A 26,365-nucleotide genomic window follows, 5' to 3' on the forward strand; every position below is an offset into this window, starting at 1 on the left:
GAGATTGTATGGCTTCAATTTTCTGAGAAGAAGCAAAAGCCTGAATGGCAAATTTTAAGACTCAGAACCTTTTTGAATGCTTGTCACTTGTGTGTTCTTGTCCCACAGAAATTACCAGCCATAAAGGACTTTGAAAAGTTAAACCTCAACTTGGTTTGCTCCTCTTAAGAGAATGAAATAATATGCATAAATATAGCAGTTAATTTTTATGTTGTGTTTTAGTTTTAATGAAGCCAGGCTTCCTGATATAGTAGCAAGATGTGTGTGTGTGTGGGAGGGCTAGAGATGATATGACAGGGGCAGGAGGAAAGCAGTTCTAGAGAAGTACTCACTGAGAGCTGCTATTTAGGAGGTCTGCTGTTGTGAAGAGTTTACTGTCTGCCTACACTTCCAGCTGGGGGTGTGATTCCCAACATAAGGAGACAGGCTCAAGCTAGCTCTCATCAAGCTAGTGCACTAAAAATGGAATATAGCCACAGCAGCAAGACAGCAGGAGCAGCTAGCTCCCTGAGTGTATGTCTGTCTGAGATCCTGTACATGAGGAAGCTAGCCCCTAAGTCAGGGTTTCATCCTGCCTCCTATCACCGGTGTATCTAAGTGCTTTCTATGTAAAATTAATAGCAATAGTGAAGCCTCTAATGGACTTCATGGAGTTTTTGGAACTTCCCAGTTTTGCAGGTAAAAACACTGGTTGGGTTAGGTTTTGTTGTGGTTTGGTTTGGTTTGTAGCAGAGGTATTAGTAGAAGTTTAGTGATCAAAGGGAGTGAGTATTATAAGTGTCATTCTTATGGAGGACACTTAAGGCCTTCTGCTTCCCTGCTCCAAGAAACCACCAATAGGCCCCCTATATAAAAATACATTATATAGTTAACAATGTTAACAAAACTCGTATTTGATCTTTATAGTTTATAGCTGATCTGCTCAACAGTTTGCTTGAAAATATAACATGGTATTAAGATTTCTCATTGCAGAAAATAAACCAACACAGAATTTAATTCTTCTAAGAAATCAATGTAGAGACCTGTTTACATATGTTAAAGTTATGCACATCCCATATCTAGGGCATCTTCTGTGTGGGTTATTAAATGCACTATCAGCCTCCGCATTCTATGGTTTCAAAGTTTACAATGCACCTAGGTTTAAACAGCTGAGCACTTTAACAAAGTATTTAGATGTAACCTTATGCAAACACCCTTATATTGTTATTGCATAACTTCCAGTGCAACAGTCCTACTTGGGTGTTTCTGCCATTCCCAAGATGTGTGTTCTGAGGTACAGTGATAGGAAAAGAATTTACCTGAATTCTGGGTATGCAGTATTGTGATATAGGACAAAGGATTGCATCGATATCAATATGTGCGTGGTTAATTTCCGTGTTTGGTTGTCCTATGCCTGAGCACACTGTAATACTGACAGAACTAAACAAGGATCCTGATTCAAGGAAAAGAACTTGTACTAGGGCTCAGTTAATATTTATTAGATAATTGTGGAGCACAATTTGTTTTGGAAAGGAGTGCACTGTTAATAAGCAACAGAGAAATGTGGGCGTGATAGCTGAACAGTTTGTCAGGAAACTAAGGGAGGTAGGTACTGGCCAGTTATATGTGCAAGACAATTTATCTCCAACTCTACAATTTTTTTTTTAAAATGTATCTGAGTCGCATGGTTTATTTAAACCCACTTCCTTTGTAGCTCTTAAGCAACAAATCCACTCCACTGCAGTGTAAGCTAGCTCAAATCTATTGGGATCAACTGATTGGTGCCTGCTTTTACACTGGGACTGAATTTAGCCCAGAGATACTCACATTGGGGCTTTTTTTCTGCAATGATCTCTGTGTGGGTAACCCCCTGCACCAAGGTGGAGTCTCATTGGCGCTCAATATGGGCACAGGGAACTACCTGTGCAGGATGGCTCAGTGGTTTGAGCATTGGCCTGCTAAGCCCAGGGTTGTGAGTTCAATCCTTGAGGGGGCCGTTTAAGGATCTGGAGCAAAAATTGGGGATTGGTCCTGCTTCAAGCAGGGGGTTGGACTAGATGACCTCCTGAGGTCCCTTCTAACCATCTATGAAGGCTTATGTTTTTAATGTCTGGGGACAAATAACAATGAAACACAACTGAGGGCCTAATCCCGTCAGCAAGCCTACTGACTCAATGCAAGTCAAGTACCCATTAGAATCTATTTGGTTTATTTTCCTTAATTGCCACTGTTTCATGATATTCTGGTCACTGTTCCCACTGGCTTGTGCAGCATGCTGGGGGTGGGATATGCTGCTGCTGTGCATGTAAATACAGTTCATAACGCTTAAGGGTCTGAGAGAAGCCACAACTGTCCTTCATGTCAGGCAGGGGGTCAGCACAGGAGAGGGCTGGGGCCAGGGACCAGCTCCGAACTTGCGGCCAGCCACGTGGGAAGGGAAGCACAGAGCTATATAGGACAAAGGCGGTCTTCTCCTTCTGTGTTTGTACAGCGCCCAGCACAGGGTGGTCCTGAACTATGACTGGGCTCTTGGGTGATATTCCAGTACAAACTCATAATTAATAACATGGTCTGGGGGACACCCTCCCCATCTCTCTTTCCATACTTTCTTCAATCTTTCCCCTTCCTCTAGACCTCCCCCTCCCTCTTCTCCTCCCTTACCCTCCTCCTCCCCCCTTCTCTCCCTCCTTCTCCCCCCTCTTCTTCTTTCTGCTTCTGCCTCGCATCCTCTCACCTTACCCTCCCCTTTTCCCCTCCTCCTCTCCCTCATTCTTCTCCCCCCTTTACCATCCGCCCTTCCGCTCCCTCCTTTCCCTCCCCTGCCATTCATCCTCCTGGCCAGCGGGCAGTGCGCTGCGCGGAGGAAGCTTGTCCCGCGCCGCGCCCCGTCCCGTCCAGGGCGGAGCTGTGAGGGGGGCGGGAAGTGCCGGCTCGCCTCCGCTCCCGCTCCCCGGCTCTGCCGTGGCCATGTCATTCCGCCGGGCGCTGGCGCTGGCCGCCTGCGGGCTGGCCGGCGGCTCCGTGCTCTTCTCGGCCGTGGGCGTGGGCAAGCAGCCGGCCCGGGGCGCCGGGGGGGACGCGGAGACCCGGTCGGCGGGAGCTCCCGCCCCCGCCCCCGGGCTGCTGCTCCTGCCCCCCGCCGCCGCCTCCTGCCCCGCAGCGCCGGGCTGGGTGGAGCGAGCCGCCGGCGCGGGCGGCTCCTGGGACAGCAACTGGGACAGGTAGGAGCGAGCCGCGTCTGCCCGCAGGTGGGGCCGGGGCCTAGGGGGCTGGGCAGCGGGTCCCCCCGCTGGGACCCAGCGAGCGGCCTCCAGGCTGCGCCCCGGGTTCCCCGTCACCGGGGCGACACGGGCTGCCGGCGGGCGGAGGGGTCCCTCAGTCCTCCCCACTGGGGGCGCTTTGATTCTTCCTTGTGGGGGGGATGCACATGGGGGAACCCAGGGTCCCTCCCGCTCCCTGTCGGGGGGAAAGGCCTTTCCTGCAGGAGGGGGCTGCCTGGCCCCAAATGGGCTCTCGTGGGGGAGGCGCGCACGCCCTGCCGCTTGTGGTTTTGTTAATGAGGAGAGAAGATGATTAGGGAGTCAGGACTCTCCTGAGTTCCAGTCCTGGTCCAGCTGCTGATTGGCTGCGGGCAAGTCACTTAATGTCTCGGTCCTTCAGTTTCCCAGTCTGAAAAGAGGAGGATTTGCCCCTGTTTGTAAAGTGTTCTGGGATGCTGGATAAAAGCTGCTGTGGGAGCGGGCCTGCCTTTCTAAATTGCTTCATCCTTAAATTACGTAAGTACCCTGGAAATGCAGCCACCCCTGGTGTATTGGGGTGCAAATAAACAGCACATTGCCTCTCCACTACCACCGCCACACCTAAACGACTTACACGTAGAAAAATAGCACACAAAAGGCATAATTACGTATGATAAATCTTTCAACTACTGCTGTCTACGCTCTCTATTTGATAGGTTTCAGAGTAGCAGCCCTGTTAGTCTGTATCCTCAAAAAGAAAAGGAGGACTCATGGCACCTTAGAGACTAACAAATTTATTTGAGCATAAGCTTTGGTGAGCTACAGCTCACTTCACTGGATGCATTTGACGATTCCCCTTCCTGATATAAGTTCATTACAATAACGAAAGTGAAATTATTGCAGGCCCCTGCGGGATGGACATAAATATAGGTCTACTGGGGGGCGTTTTAAGAGAACATGATATATAACCAACTTCATAACAGAGTGGGAGGAGAAATTAATAACTAATACCTAGACTCTTTGATCTCAAAGTACTCCACAGACTATATAGAGGGGTCTGCTCAGCTGCCATTGAGGTATAACTTTCTCTGTGGTGGAACTTTCTCTGTGGCAACTAATAGCTCTTAGCAGCACTGAACTATGCAACAATTTAAAACAGGAAGTGAATTCAGGTAATTGAAATTTCAGGAGGAACTGTAGGAAGGTAGAATTATCCGAAACTTAAATAAAGCTAAAATACTGAGGTTAATAATGTTAAGTAATTTGTGTCTTTATAGAGCCTAAATATTCTGTAGGAATACCTTCTTCATTTTTAATTTATGGAATTCATAGTCCTCTCTATGGTATAGACGTACACAAGTCATTTCTCCTTTTTGGCTCAGTAAATGTATCCTACTAATTCTTTGGAATAGGGAGACTGTGAAGTCCAAGTGTATGCAGTATCAGAAATTGCAGTAATTAGTCTGTTTGCATTATTCGGTTTTTATTAAATTAACCATTTTGTGTAAAAAATTATCTTAATATCTTGTATCATAAAAAGGCTTAATATATATAGGACTGAATCTATCAGAGTGCTTTTGTGGATAGTAAACTTTTGATTATGCAGATATCAAACATACTGTTTGGTTAATCTCTGCAACTGCAAATCAGATTTAGATTTTTTTTTCTTTAATTCTAATGAACTTAATTTGCCTGCCTCTCTAGGGGACTGACTATATTCAGCTAATGACTAATCATCTGTATTGTTCATTATAATAAATACTTTGCAGTTAAAATGGGCAAGTATAAGTATCAAGCTTGAGCTCATTGAGCTCCTGTCTGGTGTAATTATCTCCCCAGAGAGATTTGTATGCCAGACTCCAGTTTAATAAAACAAAATCCAAAGTAAAATCCTAGCAGGCTGTTTTGATTGTATAATGTGTTCGAATCAAAACATGAGGCATTATCCAATCTAATATGCCTAAAGATTGTGCTAGATAGATGTAATTTAAAAATCTCAAAGCAATGATGCATTTTTAAATAGTTATTTTTAGTTATCTTTGGGGTGTGTGTGTGTGTAGGTATGTGGCCAAATAGCGTATCTGACTATTTGTAGAATTCATGTGCTGATGAATCCACATGATTAATTACCCATATTTACTTCTGTGTGCAACTGAAGTTTATTTCTAGTACTTCAGTCAACCTTGCTCCTTTCACTAGCAATGTACTTAACTATATAACAACTGTAGCAGACTGAAATCAAACTTAATATGCCCACTAGTATGCCCTCTCTCTGACATGGAGGCCTACTTGCAGTGGGGAGGGTAGATCAATTTATTCCCAATCCATTCTTGGCTGCTGTATTCAGACCTGCATCACAAGGGCCAGTTATGAACTTTTTGTGATGAGGCCATTTGTTTACTGTGATGACTTTAGTTGACACCATACCAAATCACTTGACACAGACTACAGAGCAGCTACAGATGGTTACTCGGATTGCTAACTTGACTCTAGCCCTTGTGAATAGTAGCCAAAATTAGAGTACTATAGTAAACTATGCTCTGAAAGCAAACCATTTTAGACAACAACTAGAAGATTGGGCAATTGTGGGACTTAAAATCTATTTCTAAATGGACAAGCACTTGCAGAGGTTGTAATAACCACAAGTCTATCCTTCCTCTCTGTAAGTGAAGATGCTGAGCTCAGGAGATTCAGGTTCAGTTCCTAGATCTATCACAGACATCCTGGGTGACCTTGAGCAAGTGACTTATTGTCTGTTTTAGTTGCCCATCTGTAAAGTGAGTGTAATGCTTCTTTACTCCCACCCTTTGCCACTTTTAATAACGAAAAAGGTGAGTCACTTCCTGCTTCAAAGAGCTCACAATTTTTATGTACTGTACTTAGCACAAGCGGGTTTCTGATCTCACTTGAGCCCTCTAAGTGATACGAAAATAGTTGGGTTTTCAGTTGATCTCTCTACTGCTAGAGTGGGGGAATGACTTGTAGATTGCCACAAAAACATGTCGTTTTCAATATATGAGAGATCTGGATTATTTTTTGCAGTGTAGATGATACATCTATCAGGGCAGACACCATTTAGTGTAGTGATGGGTGACTAGCCAAGTTATATGTCACAAATTCACTTGAGCTGCTCTTTATACTACCTTTTCATTGTTTGATATACTACTCAAAGTTCTCTAACATAGCCATGTGATAGGACGTTTTCATTAGCTTGTGATGGTAGGAGGCTGGGCTCAGCAACCCTGCTTCTCATTTGTGGTTTGTTTTATGTTCCTAAAAGCTCATGCTTCAAGGGTTCAAATGGCCACGTGCAGGAGTCATGAAGGGATTTTTTTCCATCTCCAGTCTATTCTGTTTTTTTTTTTAATATCCTTCCTCTGAAGGATCAGGGATAGCCATGGCCAGAGATGGGACACTGGATGGAGAAGGCCAGAGCTCTCAGGTGTCAATGAGCATTCTCTCAGGTGCTTGGCTGACTGTTTTTTTTTCTCATGTGCTCAGAGTTTAACTATGTGAGGTCAGAAAGGAATTTCCCCCAGGTCAGGTTGGCAGTGATCTTAGTTGTTGGGGTTTTTTTTGGCTTCCTCTGCAGTGTGTGGGTGCAGGTTACTTGCCAGGATTATCTGGAAGTATCTCAATCATTTCCCTATCATTGAGTGGGCTTTTGGCACTGGTGCACCTTGGTGCTGCCTATCTATGCTTGTGGCACATAATAGTCTAGTTTCCTGTTGGCTGGAGTACTTTGGTCTAGCTTCAATTGTTGAGTTTAGTGCTGGGTGGTGGTGGCCTGTGATATACAGGTCAGACCAGATGTCAATCTCTGTGACTCTAACTGGTAGTGCAGCCTTTTACTGTGGCTGTCCAAAAAGTGTATTTCTGAAATTAATTACAGCTAGAGCTGGCCGTAACCTATAGTTAAGGTTGCTAAATATACACGCACATAGCACACAATTGGTCAGTGCTTCTTGGAAAAGTTTACTTCTGCAAATTTGATTGCTCATTATCACATGCATAAATTAGGATGTCTACTGTGGGGAATAGAGAAACATAATTGCCACTTTTTTGGAGTTTAGTTTTTGAAGCTAGAAACTGCAGACTATGTAAGAACTAATGCAGATTAACTCCAATAAGCTTTTACATGAAAGTTGAAAACACTTCATCACACTAAGCATGGACTATTACTTTGGTTTAAATCTGGTTCTCTAAGAACTAAAGTGTCTAATTAAAATAAGACTGGCCTTATCTCTACTCCATATAGAATGTTACTTTTGTTATGTCACCCTAGAGAGCTTCTATTTAATGGAAAATGAGAATTAGAAATCTGTATGGAAAAAATCTAAGGAAAAATCTTATTTCAGAATTGTCGTACTTCAAGTTGTTTCCAGTAGCTTTGATTCAACTTCTTAAAGGCAGTGTGTGACTTGAAGTCGTCTTAGTGAGTACTGGAAATTTTTCTTTGAGTCTCTTAAGAATAACGTATTAATAAGTGAATCATCAGGAATTCTCCCCTTTAAAGATGCAACATGCAAGAGCAGTCAGAATAGATAATTGGTCTCAATGATCTCTAGATCTGGGGAGGTGAAGGGGTGAAAGGACAACTGTCTTTGAAACAGGAGCATGTGTCACTTAATCAGGCTGGAATTGAAAGTCTGAGCACTGTTACTTACACCTGCTAGAAAACCCCTGTCCAGTCAAATTTAGAAGACTTTTAGAAGAGAATGGCCCTGTTGCAGATTTAAATTTGTTGGTCTTTAGGTCTCTGAAGGAAAAAAAAAAAAAAAGTAAGTTCATAAAGGAACCCACTCAAGCTGCAAACTTCTAGGAGTAGTTTTAAAAATTTCCTATGCATCAAAACCTAAAGATTGGTTTAATACGGAAGTAGTGTTGAGCTAGACTATCTAGTTAGGATTTGTTCTTAAAATTACTGATATTTCTGTTGTTCCCTGAGGTATAAATTGCTTTGTAGTAATATATCAAAATTGCCCTGGGTTTTTCATTTGTGTATTTTTCACCACACTTGGTAGGATCAGCTTTCCAAGTATGAATTTTGACAGCCATCCTTGCAGACTTGTCTTACCCATGCATCTTTTATAAGACAGTTCACTAGTAGAACAAAAGTAGTCCTGTAAAATATATTATAGACATGAATCTTCCTTATGGGGCATGTTTTTTCTAATGTCTTACCGTTGGAGAAAAGGAAACAATTTCAGAAATCTCTCATCTTTTAAAAGCATATGAGGCTCATTCTTTATTTAGTAGAGTAGTGTGTTTATCAAATCAAAATATTGATCAAATGTTATTAAAGCTACTCATGGGGGCTGTTGACCGCAAAAATCACAGTTCAGTTAAGCAGCAACTCTCTGTGACCAGACTAATTTTATTCAGCCAGAGTCCAAGTACTATTCCTTATAAAAATGCATAAAACAAATACACAGATGTGTGTTAACTGGAGAAGCAAAATATGTAATGCACTGAAGAAATTGATTGTTCTTTGTGCTGTGGGATCAGGAGGAGGAGGATTACTTTGTGTGTGTTGAGACAGGGAGTAGTAGTAAAATGATTTATATGAGATGGAGATGATTACTGTGTGTCTGGTGGAGAAACAGAACCATGAGGGCTAATTTGTGGAAGATTTGGGCAAGGTTTATGGTGGTAGAGTGCAATGTTGGTATTGGCAGCAGGATAGCAATGGGGCTAATCTGTGTGAGCTGCAGGAGGGTTACTTTGTGCAGTGTGAGAGAATGAAAGAGGGAGGCTTAAAGCAGCTGTGTGGTAGGGGAGCGGGATCTAAATAGAGGATAAATAGATGCACTAAAACTAAGTTAAAAATAAGTGCTGTTGGAAGGGCCTGGGGCTGACTTAGTAAACTGAAAGCAGAAAGCTGTCTTCTAAGCTCATATTGTTTTCTGCTGGAAACAAGCAAATTGACGATAGCTGAAGCACTTAGAGGAGAGGAAAGTGATCAGGAACAGTCAGCATGGATTCACCAAGGGCAAGTCATGCCTGACTAATCTAATTGCCTTTTGTGACGAGATAACTGGCTCTGTGGATGAGGGGAAAGCAGTGGACTGTTATTCCTTGACTTTAGCAAAGTTTTTGACACAGTCTCCCACAGTATTCTTGCCAGCAAGTTAAAGAAGTATGGGCTGGATGAATGGACTGTAAGGTGGATAGAAAGCTGGCTAGATCGTCAGGCTCAATGGGTAGTGATCAATGGCTCCATGTCTAGTTGGCAGGCAGTATCAAGCAGAGTGTCCCAACAGTCGGTCCTGGGGCCGATTTTATTCAGTATCTTCATTAATGATCTGGAGGATGGCGTGGATTGCACCCTCAGCAAGTTTGCAGATGTCACTAAACTGGGAGGAGAGGTAGATATGCTGGAGGGTAGGGATAGGATACAGAGGGCCCTAGACAAATTAGAGGATTGGGCCAAAAGAAATCTGATGAGGTTCAACAAGGACAAGTGCAGAGTCCTGCACTTAGGACGGAAGAATCCCATGCACCGCTACAGACTAGGGACCAAATGGCTAGGCAGCAGTTCTGCAAAAAGGATCTAGGGCTTACATTGGATGAGAAGCTGGATATGAGTCAACAGTGTGCCCTTGTTGCCAAGAAGGCCAATGGCATTTTGGGCTGTATAAGTAGGGGCATTGCCAGCAGATCGAGGGATGTGATCGTTCCCCTCTATTCGACATTGGTGAGGCCTCATCTGGAATACTGTGTCCAGTTTTGGGCCCCACACTACAAGAAGGATGTGGAAAAATTGGAAAGCGTCCAGCGGAGGGCAACAAAAATGATTAGGGGACTGGAACACATGACTTATGAGGAGAGGCTGAGGGAACTGGGATTGTTTAATCTGCAGAAGAGAAGAATGAGGGGGGATTTGATAGCTGCTTTCAACTACCTGAAAGGGTGTTCCAAAGAAGATGGATCTAGACTGTTCTCAGTGGTAGCAGATGACAGAACAAGGAGTAATGGTCTCAAGTTGCAGTGGGGGAGGTTTAGGTTGGATGTTAGGAAAAACTTTTTCACTGGGAGGGTGTTAAAGCACTGGAATGGGTTACCTTGGGAGGTGGTGGAATCTCCTTCCTTTGAGGTTTTTAAGGTCAGGCTTGACAAAGCCCTGTCTGGGATGATTTAGTTGGGGATTGGTCCTGCTTTGAGCAGGGGGTTGGACTAGATGACCTCCTGAGGTCCCTTCCAACTCTGATATTCTATGAAGTAATTCTAAAATGGAGTATCTTTCAGCCTGTTCCTCCTGCTTCCCTATATCTGAATTTTGTTTTGATCTAGTTCACATCAGTAAAAGCCACCACTGCAGTGTTGAGGCTGTTTGGACAATAGGTTTGTTGACAGTCTCTGCAGAGAAGCAAAGAGCTGAATGGACCAGGATTACTGAACTTCCCTTTCACCCTTAAAGGTGGTTTCCAGGTTCAAGACTGAGGCACTTTGGTAAGGTTTTGAGGGAAGCTGGCTGTCTAGATCTCAGCACATCTTTCTGTCATCTTCAGTGAGTGTTAAATTTGCACAAACAGCCCCTCCCTCCTATAAATTAACAAGATTCAGAGGTGATAACTCTTCTAGTACTTGTGCAGGAATGGCTTTCCTGTGTAGCTGATATCTAGAACAGGTAGACATGCTGCTCATGATGTGAATAATATTAAACTAATGAACATAGATTGGCTAAACAGATACTATTATAGTGCATAGCTTAGCACACACAATGCTAAGGTGCCACAAGTCCTCCTTTTCTTAATGCTAATGCAGTTATAGCATACAGGTGATACAAATGCCCAAGTTTATTTGCCACTTTTACATCTTTACAGATCCACGGGAATATTGGACTTCAAGCAGTAGCTTAATGATTCTGCCAATGCTGAAATGTGAAACTATGTTAGCATATTTCTGTAAATATTCTTTCCAGAATGCAGTCAAGATACAGAGGACCTAAAACTAGGAGAGTAAGAAAATTCAGGGTTGAGACTATATCTGTTCTCTAAAGATTTTCATATAATGCTGTATACAAGGGTTCATGAGAACTATTCTTTGCCTGCCCCTAGAACCCCATGCGGGACTACTTTTTAAATCCCTCTCCTGTCCCATCCCGCAATACCCAGTTTTGCTCCCGCATTGTTTCTTGTATTTTTATCATGCTCCCACCTGTAAATCCCACAAGAGAGAGAGATTTCCCCATGCTACTAATCCCCCTCCCACCCCCCAAAAAGGTCCGTTAATATAGTCTATATATAAATAGAATTCAGACACAATTTTTACCACTAAAAGAATTAAAAAAACTTGCTTAAATCATGTAAAAAATACTTTAACTCCTGTTACAATAGACCTCAGATATTTCTATCCCTTGCTCAAATTTGTTTTAAAACCTTTATTTTTTAAAAAAAAGATTGTTTTTCTGCAAATTACTGCACTCTGTTTGGTTTCAGAGTAACAGCCGTGTTAGTCTGTATTCGCAAAAAGAAAAGGAGTACTTGTGGCACCTTAGAGACTAACCAATTTATTTGAGCATGAGCTTTCATGAGCTACAGCTCACTTCATCGGATGCATACCGTGGAAACTGCAGCAGACTTTATATACACACAGAGATCATGAAACAATACCTCCTCCCACCCCACTGTCCTGCTGGTAATAGCTTATCTAAAGTGATCATCAAGTTGGGCCATTTCCAGCACAAATCCAGGTTTTCTCACCCTCCACCCCCCCACACACAAACTCACTCTCCTGCTGGTAATAGCCCATCCAAAGTGACAACTCTCTACACAATGTGCATGATAATCAAGGTGGGCCATTTCCTGCACAAATCCAGGTTCTCTCATCCCCTCACCCCCCTCCAAAAAACACACACACACAGACTCACTATCCTGCTGGTAATAGCTCATCCAAAGTGACCACTCTCCCTACAATGTGCATGATAATCAAGGTGGGCCATTTCCAGCACACATCCAGGTTTTCTCACCCCCCCACTCCCATACACACACAAACTCACTCTCCTGCTGGTAATAGCTCATCCAAAGTGACCACTCTCCCTACAATGGGGTGGGAGGAGGTATTGTTTCATGATCTCTGTGTGTATATAAAGTCTGCTGCAGTTTCCACGGTATGCATCCGATGAAGTGAGCTGTAGCTCACGAAAGCTCATGCTCAAATAAATTGGTTAGTCTCTAAGGTGCCACAAGTACTCCTTTTCTTTCTGTTTGGTTTGGGTTTTTTTGACCATCCAATCCTGCATGCATCAAAGTACATTTTACTTGCTCTCGCTATTATGGCAATAGGTCCTGCAAGATCCCAGTCCCACTGTAGGCTCTACCTGCACCTTTGTACCTGGTTTATGCAGGGGGATTCAGTCAGTGGTGGTTCTTCCATATGTAAGTACTGCAGTGACATCCAATGTGTTGCACTACTAAGAAGTGGGTTAGTGTATGCTCAACTGTGAATTTCCTGTATACCTGAATAGTACTCTGAACACTAATTGAGCCATATGTCTAATTATGTCTTAATTTAGTACAGTAGCATATCAAAGAAAAGGTAAACATAGAGTAGGATGCAAGAAATATTTTTAGCTGGTGTAGAGAATCAGTTGTTGACACGTGCTTAACCAGTGCTTCTAGCAAACAAGAACAAAGAATTAAATGTCTATACAAACACAGGTTATGATTTTGTTTTCCTGATACAGGTACCTGATATGTACCAGCATATTCTTGGCAATCCTGTTTCACTGGCTAGAAGCTAAATGAACAAGAAGGGTTTTTTCTTTCCTTCTAGAAATGTAGATCTGTTCTGTGTTAATCAAATATAAGGCAAAAATTGACGTTATGCTGTCTGGAACTAGCATTGTCTGAGTTTTCCTAGTTAATTGATTCAATCTGTGAGTCCTGTTTCTGAATGTGTTGCTCCGCCATACCTACTGTTCATAATTTTAGTTCACTAAATAGATGGATAATACAACAGTTTGAATCAGATCTCCCACTCTAATGAATTTCAGAATCAAGTAGGGAATAGGGTGTTGCAAGATTGGACAGGTAAAATTAAGATTTTGCTGAATATTCCATTCAGATTTCTTTTTCTCTACGCATAAAATACCATCTAACTTGACATTCACACTCCAGTGGAAACCCAAGGGTAACTACTCAATAGGCAAGAGTAAAATTAATAATCAGATATTTCAAAGATGCTCTCGCTTATGCTCCTCTCCTCCAAACTAACAGAATGTAACTTGGATGTACTTTAATATATGCCATAAAGTACCACTGCGCAGAATTCATATCCCCCACAGATTTCTTTGCTTCCCCACAGAAAAATGACTTTATGACAGGGAAACAAAGGGAAACTGAAAGAGCAGTCACACACCACTCCCTAGCTGTGCAGGTACATCATTTCAGGCACCTGGGCGGAGAGGTAAATCACTGCGGGGTTGGGGATGCTGCAGCCAGTGGCTCCTACCCTGAGCCGGGATCAGCTGCTAGTCTCAGCCAGGCTGGAGGCAGGAAAGGACAGGACTTCCTATTCCTTTGCAAGAAGTGGCTGGGGCTGTGTCATACCCACCCCCAGAAACCTCCCCCAGCTGCAGGAAGCTCAGCATCCTCCACTGCTTCCTACCTCCATCACTCCTCAGCTGTGGGGGAGGGGTCACTATACAGGGAGCTGCTCCCCCAGCCTCCCAACCCCTGTGCATTTGGACCTCCCACACCCAGACACCCCTGCCAAGCCTCACCTGGTACATCCAGAACCCCCCTAGCCCTCCATACCTAAACCCCACCACACTGAATCTCAACCCCTACCTCCAGACTCCCATCCCTGCACCCAAACCACACCCCACCCCTTGCACTGTGAGCCCCCACATCCAGGCCCCCATGCCAGTGACCACCAACTAGCTGCACCCAGATCCCCCCTACTAAGCCCCACTTTTCCAACACCCAGACCCCCACACCCTTCCCTTGAGCCCCAACTACCTTCATCTGGAAGCCCCCTGCCTCTGCACCTGGAACCTCCCCCAACAAGCTTCTGTGCATCCAGGTCCCCCACACCTAGATTGTCCCACACAGAATCCTCTCACCCCCACCTGGATCCCTGCACACTGAGCTCCTCCCCACTTGGATCCTGCCTGGTTGAGCCTGTCTGCCCCACACCTGGTGCGCCTGGCGCAGAGGGGCAGGGCCCCAAGGAGTTTCTGGGGCAGGCCCAGGCCTTGTGCTGTGTCAGGGTCGGGTGCAGCCTTACTACTGAATCCATGTCCCTGGGGTGGGGGAACTGCAGGGTGATCTCCCACCTTCGTACAGCCAGTGGCCTGTGCTCCCCACACCCGTGCTGGAGCCTCTGCATTTATTTATTGACAAATAAAACTTGCAGAATTTTAAAATATTGTGTGCAGAATTTTTAATTTTTTGGTGCAGAATGCCCTCAGGAGTAATAGTCTGTCAAAGCATGCCTGAATCCCTTACTAGTGTTTATAGGGATTTTTTCCCGCTGAGAACTAAATTACAACTATACTATATTCTGACTAATAGGTAGCATGAGTCTCAGGTAGGTGGGTGGTGCTAGCTTGGCTTCAGCTAGATAGGGTGTAAAACTCGAATGTGTTGTATATGGGTTTTTGGGGTATTTCAGAGAAGAGTTAAATGTTTGATAAAAACTTTTGCTAACATAATTGGGGGAAAAAATCTTTAGATCCTCCAAATACTGAAATCAATTGAGGCGGGAGTCCCTGTTTGTAACATTTTCGTCTGCCACATATAAAAATGACTTGTTTTAATATTTTTAGACGTGAGCCACTGGCTCTTATCAACCGGAAAAAGAAAAATGAAGAGACTGGGGAAGAAGAGCTTGCTTCCCGCCTAGATCACTGCAAAGCAAAAGCTACCAGACACATATTCCTTATCCGCCATTCTCAGTACAACTTGGATGGCCAGATTGATAAAGACAGAACTCTGACACAACTGGGTATGTGCGACTAGGACCCTACTTGATTGTGCAGCTTCATAGAGAAAGAGGTTCTTTGTCTGTCACTAATCTCATACGTTAACGCAACCAGTTCTGCTCTGGATCCTATTGCCAACTTCCTACTTAGGATGTTGGATCCTTTGAACATATATAGGCCAAAATAAGTTTGTCGTGTCGTCCCCCCCCCCCCCATCCTATAAATAAAATGCATGTTTAGGCATATATCAAACATGCCGCCACCTGTGCAGTAATCATGCTTCAGCGCTTCGTACTGGTTTCCTTTGAGACTTTGAGCTAAACTTTCACAGCAGATTTTTTTTAAATTTCCCTTGGCTGAAATTTTGAGTTAAATTCAAGACCCAGGATGACTATTCTGGATTCTAAAGTCTTGGAAATGGGTTTCTATATGGGATTTTATTATGCAGGCCACACCTTTTGACTCTGGTGATGAAAATAACTAAATGGCGTTTCATGTAGCTGTTAACTAGATTTTTTTTCTCTGGCTTTCTTGTGTGTCTTTTCAGTTGGAGTGCTCGTAGTTAGAGAATCATTATATATGCTCCTTGCTTCATCCTTATCTCTAATGAGGCTTCAGGGAATTACATTAATAAACCCCCATTTGTTGAGATGAGATGAGACAATCTGTTTGTATACTGATACCTAAATTAATCTGTACTTGGCTAATGCATATGTCTGGATATCAAAAACTGTAAGTAGCACTGACTAGAATTCTGTAGCTGTTTAATTTAAAAAAGAGTGGTAAACATCTTTGGTGTTTTTATACCCTTTTTCCCTGAAAGGGCAAGAATTTTCTGTATGTGATGCTGCTTCAGTTGCTGAAAACATGGTACCAGATGTTAATCTGGATGCTTTCTGAGTTTTAATTTGCATGCTCAAGAGCAAATTTGATTAAAGGTGTGAATATATTAAATACACATCTGATGAGACAATAACAGTGGTTAGAATAGCAGATTCCTGGCTTATATTCTTGGCTCTGCAATTGTCTGGTCATATGTCTCCTTCAACCATCTACCCTTCTATCCATCTATGCTTATTTAAGATTTTAAATACCCTGGGATAGTAGGTAAAAACTTATTCTCATCTTACAAGTAACATCTGAGGAAGCTCAATTAGTGGATAATGCATGTTTCCTTCCAAGCTAACATATCTGCAGCCTTTGTTTCAAGCAGGACTACCAGACATGCACACAATTCTCCTTCTTCTGCATTCCTAGAATGTAGGGGTGGTAGAAAGTGACTGGCAAATTGAAGACCTAGCTACAGTAACAGCTATTTGCATGGGCCCAGTGAGGAAGTGGTTCACCTTGTGGGATTTAAAAAGCAAGGACCGTGGCTAATGGGTGAGGTCCTCTCTTCAGTGCTTCCCATTGAAGTAGAGAATCAGAAACTAAAAGAACTGGATCTGGCCTAACCAACAGAAATCCCTTCCAGCCTGTGTAATGTGAATTGGAGCTTGGCAACTAGCAAGCCTGGTCTCTTGGTGGTGATGCTGCTAAAAGCATTGACTGCTGGAAGGAAGGATGCATTACTTACCATCAGGGCTGGCATAGAAGGATGATTTGTTAAATATAAAGAGCAAAATATCAGCAATTTATTATATAGCTAATCTCACTCTTAAGGTCGTGAGCAGGCAGAGCTGACTGGGCGCAGGCTGGCAAGTTTGGGGTTGAAATTTGATACAATTATCCACTCCTCTATGACCAGAGCAATGGAAACAACCGACATCATCAGCAAGCATCTTCCAGGTAAGTGGGGTTTGATAGCATAATGCTGTCTTATGATTGCTTCTTTTGCACCTTTTGACATGTAGTGTTCAGTTGAAGTGTAGCCATATCCTAGACCACTGTACACTTTGTAAATTAACTTTTTAATTTAAAAATGAAATAGTCATAAAGATGAAGTAGAAATGAAGCTGCAATTTAAAGAGTGAGCTGACCCCTCTGAGTGGTCGATACCTGAATGTATTACTGTGTAGGAGACATTGGCAGTTTGCTCTTTGTACTTTCAGAATGTTTAGGAGGAGAGGCTGGAATAGTTAGCTTGTAACCAAGAATGCTTACTGACTGCCACAGACCTGCGTCTGGAAGTGCAACTCTGCTGAAAGGGAGAGAATGCTAATGATCATTTCTCCAAGAGCTGTTGGAATTAATACAGGACAGTGTTGTGACTGGGTTAGCCACTCTTGTATGGAAAGTGTGTACTGGTTGCTGCTGTGTGCAGTGCTTGTCACTTTAAATTAAAGGAGGAGGAGGAGGTGGTAGCATACTGAAAGGGTGATGGATAAAGATAGCAGCTGTTCTGAGGTGTGGTTTCACTCCTGCCTGTAGATGGTGGTAAGGATTCTTGGGTTAGGTTGATGGCAAGAGAGCCCAGATGAATTCTAATGCCTCATGTTGAAATGTGTGAACAAAAAAACCCCACAGTGATCACAGACAACCTGACATACCTTATTGGTTTTAAAAGTAAGTCCATCTTGGAATACTGACTGGTAGGCATGGCTCATTCAAAAGAGAGAGAAGGGAAGAGGAATGGAATTTGAACTAATCTTATTAGCAGTCTATGGATGTAGAACAGTCTAAGCAGAACAAAGACTTCCCTTCAGTCTAAGGGAGGTTATATTACAGGGAGGTACACTTTTTAACTATATGCATTAAGATGGGTGGTTTTCCACATGTAGGCAAATCTTTGTTGACCTGAACCTTAATTGTCTGAGGGCTGCAAGAATTCATGTCTCAGTTGGTAGACAAATGATTAAAGATTATACTAAAATAATAATTTTCTAGCAGACTAAACCACCACATATATGAGGTTTCAGATTCACAACATAATAAATGCAGCTCTTCAAAATGCATTAGTGTTCAAGGCTACATTAGTGTTCAGGGTGTTCCTGGATCAAATTCTTTGGCTTCAGGGATGAACTTGGCTCCATAGGTAACTAAGCATGTTAAGTTTGGAGAGCCTCACTTGCAATCCCTTATGGGAAGTCAAGAAGACTGTAATGTTTGGACTTAATTTTTTGGCTGTAACTTGGAAGTTTCTTTGCATATAAAGACTATGAAAAAATGCGCAACTTGCAGTAAATGTAAAAGGACTTTCTTACTGACTGAAATTATGTGGTTGGTCTGTGTGTGAACTGGCCTATAAAGTGGCTTTTACTTCACTTTCTGAATGTGTACTTCATTTCCAGGGGTCAAAAAAGTTAGTACTGACCTGCTAAGAGAAGGAGCTCCTATAGAACCAGTCCCTCCAGTATCTCACTGGAAACCAGAAGCTGTGGTAAGTTTATATTTTTTATATATAAATAATCTGCATAGTCCAGTCTTTAATTAACTGGTTTGTTTGTTTGTAGGCTGTATGTCCTAGGCCTTGGATCACTCCATACCTTTTACCTGTCCTATATTTTAAAATATTTGGTCATAACTTTAAATTCCCCATAGTAACCTGGCAGTGTTCTGTTCGCCGCTTGGCCAGGTTTGAGGCTAAGCTATTTTTCCCTAAAGGAATTATAACTGTCTAAGGCTACGGCTACACTAGAGAGCTTACAGCGGCACTGGAAAGGTCTCTATTGTCGCTGCTCTGAGCTGATGGGGGGGGGGGGAGCGCTTTCCTGTTGGCTTAATTACTCCAGCTCCTGAGAGTGACGGTAGTTATGTTGGTGGGAGAAGCTCTACTGCTGACATAGCGCTGTCCACACCAGTGCTTATGTTGCCATAAATTATGTCAGTCAGGAGGGTGGCTAATTCACACCCAGGAGCGACATAATTTATGTCAGCTTGAGCTGTAGTGTAGCCATAGCCAAAATCAGCACCCCTTTTGAAGGTGCACGTAGCTTCATGGCTGGTTTGATCTGTTTCAGTGTCTACTTACAAACTCTCTTGTCATCAGCAGTATTATGAAGATGGGGCTCGTATTGAGGCTGCTTTCCGAAACTATATTCATAGGGCTGATGCAAAACAGGAAGAGGACAGCTATGAGATTTTTGTTTGCCATGCCAATGTGATCCGCTACATAGTTTGCAGGTAATTTATGAGGGACCAAATACCCACCTGCACATTTAAATGTCAAACCTTTAACCTTTTTAAATTGGGTTAGTGCACTGCACTGTCTCTAGTCCATTACAGCTAGGAAATCAGTTAACAGGTTTGAAGTGACTGGAGGGGATGAGTGCCTGGTTCTCTGAGCAGCTGTGCTTACAACACATGATCAGAAGATTAATCTACAGATATGAAAAAGGGATTTTAAAATAATTTTGAATATCCACACTGAATTAATAATGAGAGACTAGTACAGAGTACTGAGAATTGGGACTGATTTTCTAGGTTTTATATTAACATCAGATCATTAACGCTGTCCTAGTTTTTGGCACAACTCAGGTGTGGACTGCTGTCAAGAGAAACTTGGACAAATACAAAATGTTTGTAGAGTAATAGAAAGTTTAACTTTATGCAGGCCTCGGTGGTATGCAGGTATTTTGAGGTGGCTTTTAGTTGGACTCAAACTTGATTACATGCATACCCAGTGGTTCATCTTGCCTTAAAACAGAACTAGCACCTTTGTGTCAGCAGTTCAGGATTCCTGCAGCTAAATAAATTTATTTCCCAAAAGCATTTAATGTCAATGGGGGGAAAAAACCCCTTACCGCTAGGGCAGCAAGGTGGCTCAGGAACTGGGGAGGGATAGTGTTAGGTCTTTACCCAGCTACCATTCTTCTCTACAGGCTCTGGCCTAACAAATTATTTGCCTTGTGAGCAGGACAGTTGCCATTCACTAGCAACAAAGCATTCATGCTATTCTATTCTAGTAAGCAGATACTCTGTTAAAACCATAGATCTGTGTTTCTCTGCTGTGAGCTATATTAGTGTGCCCTCTTTGGTGCTTTAAAAACTCTAGTACTTATTGGCAAGGTAAACAGTGCTATTTCTCCTTGTTGAAGAAAGCTGAGGTTAGAGCCAGACTACTTTTCTGCACAAAGGGGATTATATCCTGTCATCTTCATTGACTTCCTATGCACCTATGACTCCAGTTCACTCTCCTGCCTGGTTTCCTAAAGTTCTCAGTGGACTTGCTCACCCCATCTCATGTCCTTCTCACTGTGAACCTCCAGGTCATAACCTTCCCTAACCACCAATTCTCTGCAGCTGAGGACTCCGCTTAAATTATGCTGTGGCTCCCCTTCACTCCATTCCCTCCCTGCTTTCCCCACCTCTCTACGTCTAGTTTAAAATTAGTTTGACTACTGCAGCAGAACATTTTTGCACTCTGTGGGAAGCCACAGTATAAAATAATACTTTTTAATTGGTGTTGATGTTTGTGGCCACTAATGGTTTGAGCTGCAGCAGTCAAAGCTATAGTCTTACTCTGGCATAGTATTCTAATACTGTCTCCAGGTGTTGTGCTATAATTTAATGTGCCAAGTTCAGTTAGTAATTGTGGGAGTAAACTATCCTATTAGAGCTGGGAAAGGACTGCTAAACAAGAGCCTCTACATCAAGTGCATGATATAGTTTGTCGTTTCCTTCCTATCAGCTGCTTTTCCTCTGAGAACCTTTCTTTTCAAGGAGTGTAACCACAATACCAAAGTTGAAAACTTCTACACTGGCTCCTTGGTCTTGAATCTAGGGCAGCTGTCATCTTGTTTTATTAGGTTACTCAAAGCTCTCCTGGCAACAGGTTTTTTTAAGCTTTCCATGTCCAATCTACATTAATCTGTTGCACTCTTTTATAAAAGCCTGCTGGAGTGGCCACTGATTAACAAAGCCATATATGCTTTCATGTTAACTTTGAACACACAATATCAACTTTTCAAAGACAGCAATAGGCAGAGATTCTGCATGTGAGCTGCTTGGTATACAGCAGTGGTTCTCAAACTTTTTTGTATGGTAGACCCCTTTCACCTAGCAAGCCTCTGAGTGAGACCTCCCTTATAAATTACTTTTAATATTTAGCACTACTATAAATGCTGGAGGCTGACAGCTTCACTGGGGTGGTTCTGTTCTAGATAGAAGAAATGATAGACAATAGTTCTGTCAGATGCATGCTATTCTTCACATATGCTTGTGGAGTAAACCATACACTAATTGCTTTCTCTTTTAATAGAGCATTACAGTTCCCCCCAGAAGGCTGGCTTCGGATGTCCCTTAATAATGGCAGTATAACCCACTTGGTGATCCGTCCTAGTGGAAGAGTGGCACTTAGAACACTTGGAGACACAGGATTCATGCCTCCAGATAAAATCACACGCACCTGAGTCTGCAGGTGATGGCCATGTGGGAGCTGCTTCTAGTCTCTCTGCACTAGTACATCCAACTACTGTACCACTAAATTTCTATTTGTAATATCAGGGTATGATGGTATTTTAAAATTGTACTTTAATCCCCTCTGCCTCCTTTGCATACTCATGTCTGCTTTTCAGTCCCAAAAAGAAGACTTTACATTTCTTCAGAGTTCTATGGACTTGTATCACTTCATAAAATGAAGAGCGACACCTCCCTGCTCTGAGATGTGGAGTGGGAAAAGACTGGTGAAAGGATATTTGTGCTCAGCCATTTGAGAGCATCACTTGCCTGTAAAGTGAAAATTACTCTTCCTTGTTGAGCTTTTGGTGAACTGATTCCTCTACTATAGAGGGGTATGACTATTCATGCTTTCCCCTGTTGAAGTTATGTACATGTAGGTGTTTAGCAGACACAAGGCATACTGAAATGAGGAGAGAAGTATAGAGCTGTGGTGTTACGGTGGAGTGTGACTTTAATGCTTCCTGTCTTGGATGTTCATTCCCCTATTCTGAAAAATACTTCTTGCCTTGCACAATGGCAGAAGTCTTTTTGTATCTACAGAAGCAGCTAGAAGCCAGAAATTTCCTACCCCTCTTACTCCAGAAGGAAAGTAAATGTTAAGACAGACTTTCCCCATAAGCCACACTACCTTGTCCTGATGTCTGAATGGGGCTGGTGGCAGTATCAAATTGGTCAGGTAGTAGAGGGCTGCGCAAGTGCTTGGCTTATGCAGGTAAGCTTTAAGAACTAACAAACAAACTCCCTACTTGATGCTGTTAATGCCCATGTACCTTTTGACACTCCAACCATGAGTAGTAAGTTTGGGCAAAAACTCTGGTGCTATATGAGTTAAGAGGTGAAAGAGCAAATAAGTGGGTAGGAAGTTACTGCTAATCATGTTAATAATATTTTCTTCAGGAAAAGTTTGTCATGTTAGGTACTCACCTTTCCCGAACAAATATGAAGTTTTAATCATGAGAAATAGTGCCTAGCAACATGAGCAGTTAAAACCCTGAACTCTTTCCAGGCTGTTTGATCCAACTGCTAGACACAGATAGCTTAGTTTAGTGAAACAGGCTACTAAAGAATATAAAACTTTGTATATGGAAAAGGGGGTGGGGGGGAGATTGTCTTCAGCAATCACTACAAGAAATTGGAATAATTTTGTCTATCAACTTTTTAAAATATTTGAATAAAAATTTAAGTGGTCTCTTTGTGTACTTTTCAGTATAGCAATCACATTTTGGAACACCCACTGCAAGCCCTAAGAAGGGAATGTGGTGATGAACTGAAGCATGACATTTCTGCATTTTAAAAAGACTACACCAACATCATTGGCTCATGATCTCATACCCTTATAATTGTTCAAAAGCAACTCTATGCCTGAAACCAATACATACAGGATAGATGGGCATCTTGAAAATCCCCCACCGTATAATCAGTAGCAGTGTCTAATGCTGAATATTTTGTGCACTTTATTCCAGCACATTACATACAGTATTGAAAGAACCATAAATACGTGCAGGGTGGAAGGCAAGAACACATACAACACATCTTTTGCACATGTACAGAAATCAGCATTTGTATTGGCACTAAGGCATAAAACAAAATTAAGCTGGCAATAGCCCTATTTAGAGAGTACAGATTTTGTACCATTAAAATACCCCTCTCTGATCTGAGCAATGTGGAGCATAAATTTCTCTCCCCCCAAACATGAGCATTTCTTTGGAATGCCAAAATGCCATGAGCAAGAGACAAAAAAGTCATTCAAGTTGTGAAATATTTTCCAAACCTTTGGTTTCATGTCCCAAATTGAGGCACCAATTAAATTTCATTATAGAAACAAAACCATAGTATCTAACAGAAAGATGCTTTGTTTGTATATCACTGCATTTAGTTTCACAACATGGATCTATATTCCCATCCACCTATGACACCTTAACTACCTGTTTACTTAGAATAGAACCTCAGCATTTTAAAGTCTTACTTGACATATAAAAGACCCTTTGCGTAATCAGAGATCAACTATTAAAAACTAAAACAGTCCCAATCTAGATTTATAGTGTCTTCAGACTCTTCTAGAAGATCTTCCAAGATTCTGAATGAACAAATTGCTATATTTTTAAATAAATGAAGTTAATGTATTATAAATTTACTTAAAACAGTACAAACACATGGACTAAAATGCAAATTCTATAAAGCATTTGTCACTAAAAAATGCTCTCTCCCTCCCCAAACAAAAGTTAGAAGTTTTGGTGCCAAAAATTTGCATTTTAATACAAAAAAGCATATAAAAGAAAAGGACAGGAACTAGTTATAAAGCATCAGTTTCTCAATCCCCTGATTGTGTTTTACCAAAGTTTTTCTTAAGCTATTTCTAAACAGGAATGTAGAACTTATATCATAGATTTAAGTGGGAATTTCCATCATCTGGAGGCCCATAGCTGCCTCAGACAGGCACAAATGTTGGAAGTACTGGAAAAAAAATATATGCAGTAATCAGTGTTAAGGTTTGTATATCAAGATGAGTACAACTAACTTGTGAAGTGTTGTCAGCTTTTATATACACACACATCACTTGTCTGTGTATATAATATTTAAGCAATTACCTGGGTAGACTGGATAATTACTACACACAGTCCAGAAAGTTTAGGGAAACTGATTTAATAATTTAGAAGTTAAAGCAACTGAAATGTATGCTTGATACAGACCTCTACAGCAACAAAAATGAATAGCCACAGGAAAAGTTACTACTAATATAGTAGGTTTTTTGGAGGAGAGTCCCATAATAAAGCAACTTGGGTGGATAATATTTGAATGATGGGTCAATTACCTTCTAACTACAGTTAGAAGGTAGTGGCTCATTTCTAACATTCAGCTCATGGGAATCAAACAACAATTTCCATTTAAGCCACCTATAAACACAGTTCCAAAACATACATCTGTAACTCCAGAGCTATTTCACCAAAACAGTAAGCTACAGAAAGAACCTTTAGAATACTTTTCCATTCAGAGTCTTAGAGGGGAAACTACATTTTAAATTCCCATGTAAGTGGATGCCACTTTTAAAACCACGAACAAAAATGCTATAAAAAGGCACTATTAAGCTTGCAAAAGCATTAAGTGCAGTTTTGAAGTTCGTACCAAACGAGTATATTCAGAACAGTGTACAGTTTGTGTATGAAACAGTCATTTTACTCTAGTGTGCAATAGCTACCAAAACAGCCATGTCTTGTATAATTTAATCCAACCTCTGTGATGTAATAAAGGTCCCACAGTTGGATAACAATATACTATGCCATCCCATCTACTATTAGGGTTCCTTTAGATACATATGCATGTTACAAAAGCTCCTTGAGGGGCTATTTTTTCTTTGCAAGGGGGGGGGTATTGTTATCAACCAATATAATCTATCCTTTTTACTCATATGCCCATGGCACCTTTGAATTTTCTGATCAGGTGTCTAGCATAAAGATTATTTTTAATTGTGTGGTAGAAACTATATGTAATAGGGAACTACACTACTTGAAAGACTTTTCTTTAAGCAAAACCACAACTATCAAAATCTACATTCTGAGTGTTCTGTTTCAAGTTGAGAAACATTTCCAGTTTCCATATAGCACTATCCAAAGGGTTCATCCTTAAAGAATACTGAGGAATTAAATTATTTTTAATTGTAGCTTAAAAAAAAAAGTAGTTACTATATCTAGACTACAGACATTTCAATAAAACAATAAATTTCAATAAAAACAATGTCTCAGTCCTTATTCATCCCTTCTAACAGTTAGGAAATAAGGAACCACTTCATGGGTTTCTGTTTATCTCCATAATATATCACATTAAACTAGACCATTAACATACATCACTGGTAAACTTACTTTAATTATTGCTGATAAGCTTTTGTGTAATTACTAGTGAAGTCTGCAAACAGCAAAAGCTGAGCTTTTATTTTCAAATTAACACAAACATAGGTCACTAATTTCTATAGTGCCTTTTTCCTAAAACTCTCAACCTGTGATGTGTTTTTATTATCATCCTCAGAATGAGAAGTGACTCATAAAAGTTTCTCTGGCTGCTCTTTATTTTAGAGATTTCTTACGGTTTAGACTGAATAGTTGGCCATAAGCAAACTTTTCTGTATTGAGCAGTGGGGAGTCAAATTCTTACTGGAACAGGGAAGAGGTAATCGCCCAGGTTAAACATTTTTTTTCTCCTGTTGTAAATGGAATATGAATGCATTTGACTCCTTGCATGACTTATCAATAAACAGAATTCTAGGTTAGAGAGAAGATGCTTCAAAATTACCCAAGTGAAAAAAAATGCATCAGTGGGTTCATTTTGACTATCACATTTGGCCTACAGCAAACACCACCATTTCTAGAAGAAATGACTACATGAAAGGTTCAGGTCGCTGCCCTACTGTTAGTTTTATAACTACTGGATAAGAGTTAACTTCACTAACTTCTTGCAAATCACCAGTAATCTATCCAGTACATGAAGTCAAGACATACTCAATTTTTAAAATGTATATTTGTCCTCAAATGAGGATAAATAAATAGCCAAGGACACTTCCTCATGTCACTTTAGCAATGCTACAGTTTTTCCCTTCACTCTTAAAATGAAAATATAATTAAAGTCCCAGGAAGATGAGTTATGTTCTAATGGGCAGAAGGTTCTGACAAGTGATGCAGTTTTAACAACAGGATATTGTTGGCATAAACTGGACTGTACCGCCCAGGACTCCCAAGATCCGGAAAAAATGAAGCAACATTGCCATATTTCCCTGGGCTGCCCATCACTGGACTGTTTCTTCTTAAGTACGTTGAACCATTTGGTGGGCCTGCTGCAAGAGACTGGGACTTGAACCTTCCTTTCAGTGCTGGACTTGGCCAACTACAGG

The 26,365-nt window shown here is 41.7% G+C and overlaps 2 protein-coding genes across 5 annotated transcripts in view; one reads left to right on the forward strand and one right to left on the reverse strand.

Annotated features, from left to right (window-relative positions):
- Positions 1-2,852: 2,852 nt before the first annotated feature.
- On the forward strand, positions 2,853-25,124 carry PGAM5 (PGAM family member 5, mitochondrial serine/threonine protein phosphatase). Of its 2 annotated transcripts, none has more exons than XM_073312456.1 (6): positions 2,853-3,200; positions 14,992-15,170; positions 16,810-16,935; positions 18,378-18,466; positions 19,076-19,209; positions 21,287-25,124. In XM_073312456.1, the coding sequence occupies exons 1-6, from the start codon at positions 2,947-2,949 to the stop codon at positions 21,435-21,437; spliced, it is 933 nt and encodes a 310-aa protein (XP_073168557.1). In that variant the 5' UTR covers positions 2,853-2,946; the 3' UTR covers positions 21,438-25,124. The 2 variants fall into 2 exon arrangements, with proteins under 2 accessions (XP_073168557.1, XP_073168558.1); XM_073312457.1 differs by having other exon boundaries at positions 2,854-3,200; positions 19,079-19,209; positions 21,287-23,520.
- The window catches only part of ANKLE2 (ankyrin repeat and LEM domain containing 2), a 31,696-nt gene continuing 28,254 nt past the window's right edge, over positions 22,924-26,365 (reverse strand). For all 3 annotated transcript variants that reach the window (XM_073312454.1, XM_073312451.1, XM_073312455.1), the window contains exon 13: positions 22,924-26,358. In XM_073312454.1, the coding sequence (XP_073168555.1) occupies positions 26,124-26,358 (235 nt within the window). In that variant the 3' untranslated portion in view covers positions 22,924-26,123. The remainder of the gene's footprint in view (positions 26,359-26,365) is intronic.

The sequence above is a fragment of the Lepidochelys kempii genome, chromosome 15, assembly GCF_965140265.1.
Source record: "Lepidochelys kempii isolate rLepKem1 chromosome 15, rLepKem1.hap2, whole genome shotgun sequence".
Classification (NCBI taxonomy): Eukaryota; Metazoa; Chordata; order Testudines; family Cheloniidae; genus Lepidochelys; species Lepidochelys kempii.

Bases quoted from the DNA above. Each gene is read 5' to 3' on its own strand.
- PGAM5 (XM_073312456.1), top strand. From the start codon at position 2,947: ATGTCATTCCGCCGGGCGCTGGCGCTGGCCGCCTGCGGGCTGGCCGGC. The intron at 16,936-18,377 runs GTAAGTGGGGTT...CTTCATTTCCAG, and splicing joins CATCAGCAAGCATCTTCCAG to GGGTCAAAAAAGTTAGTACT. The intron at 19,210-21,286 runs GTAATTTATGAG...CTCTTTTAATAG, and splicing joins ATCCGCTACATAGTTTGCAG to AGCATTACAGTTCCCCCCAG.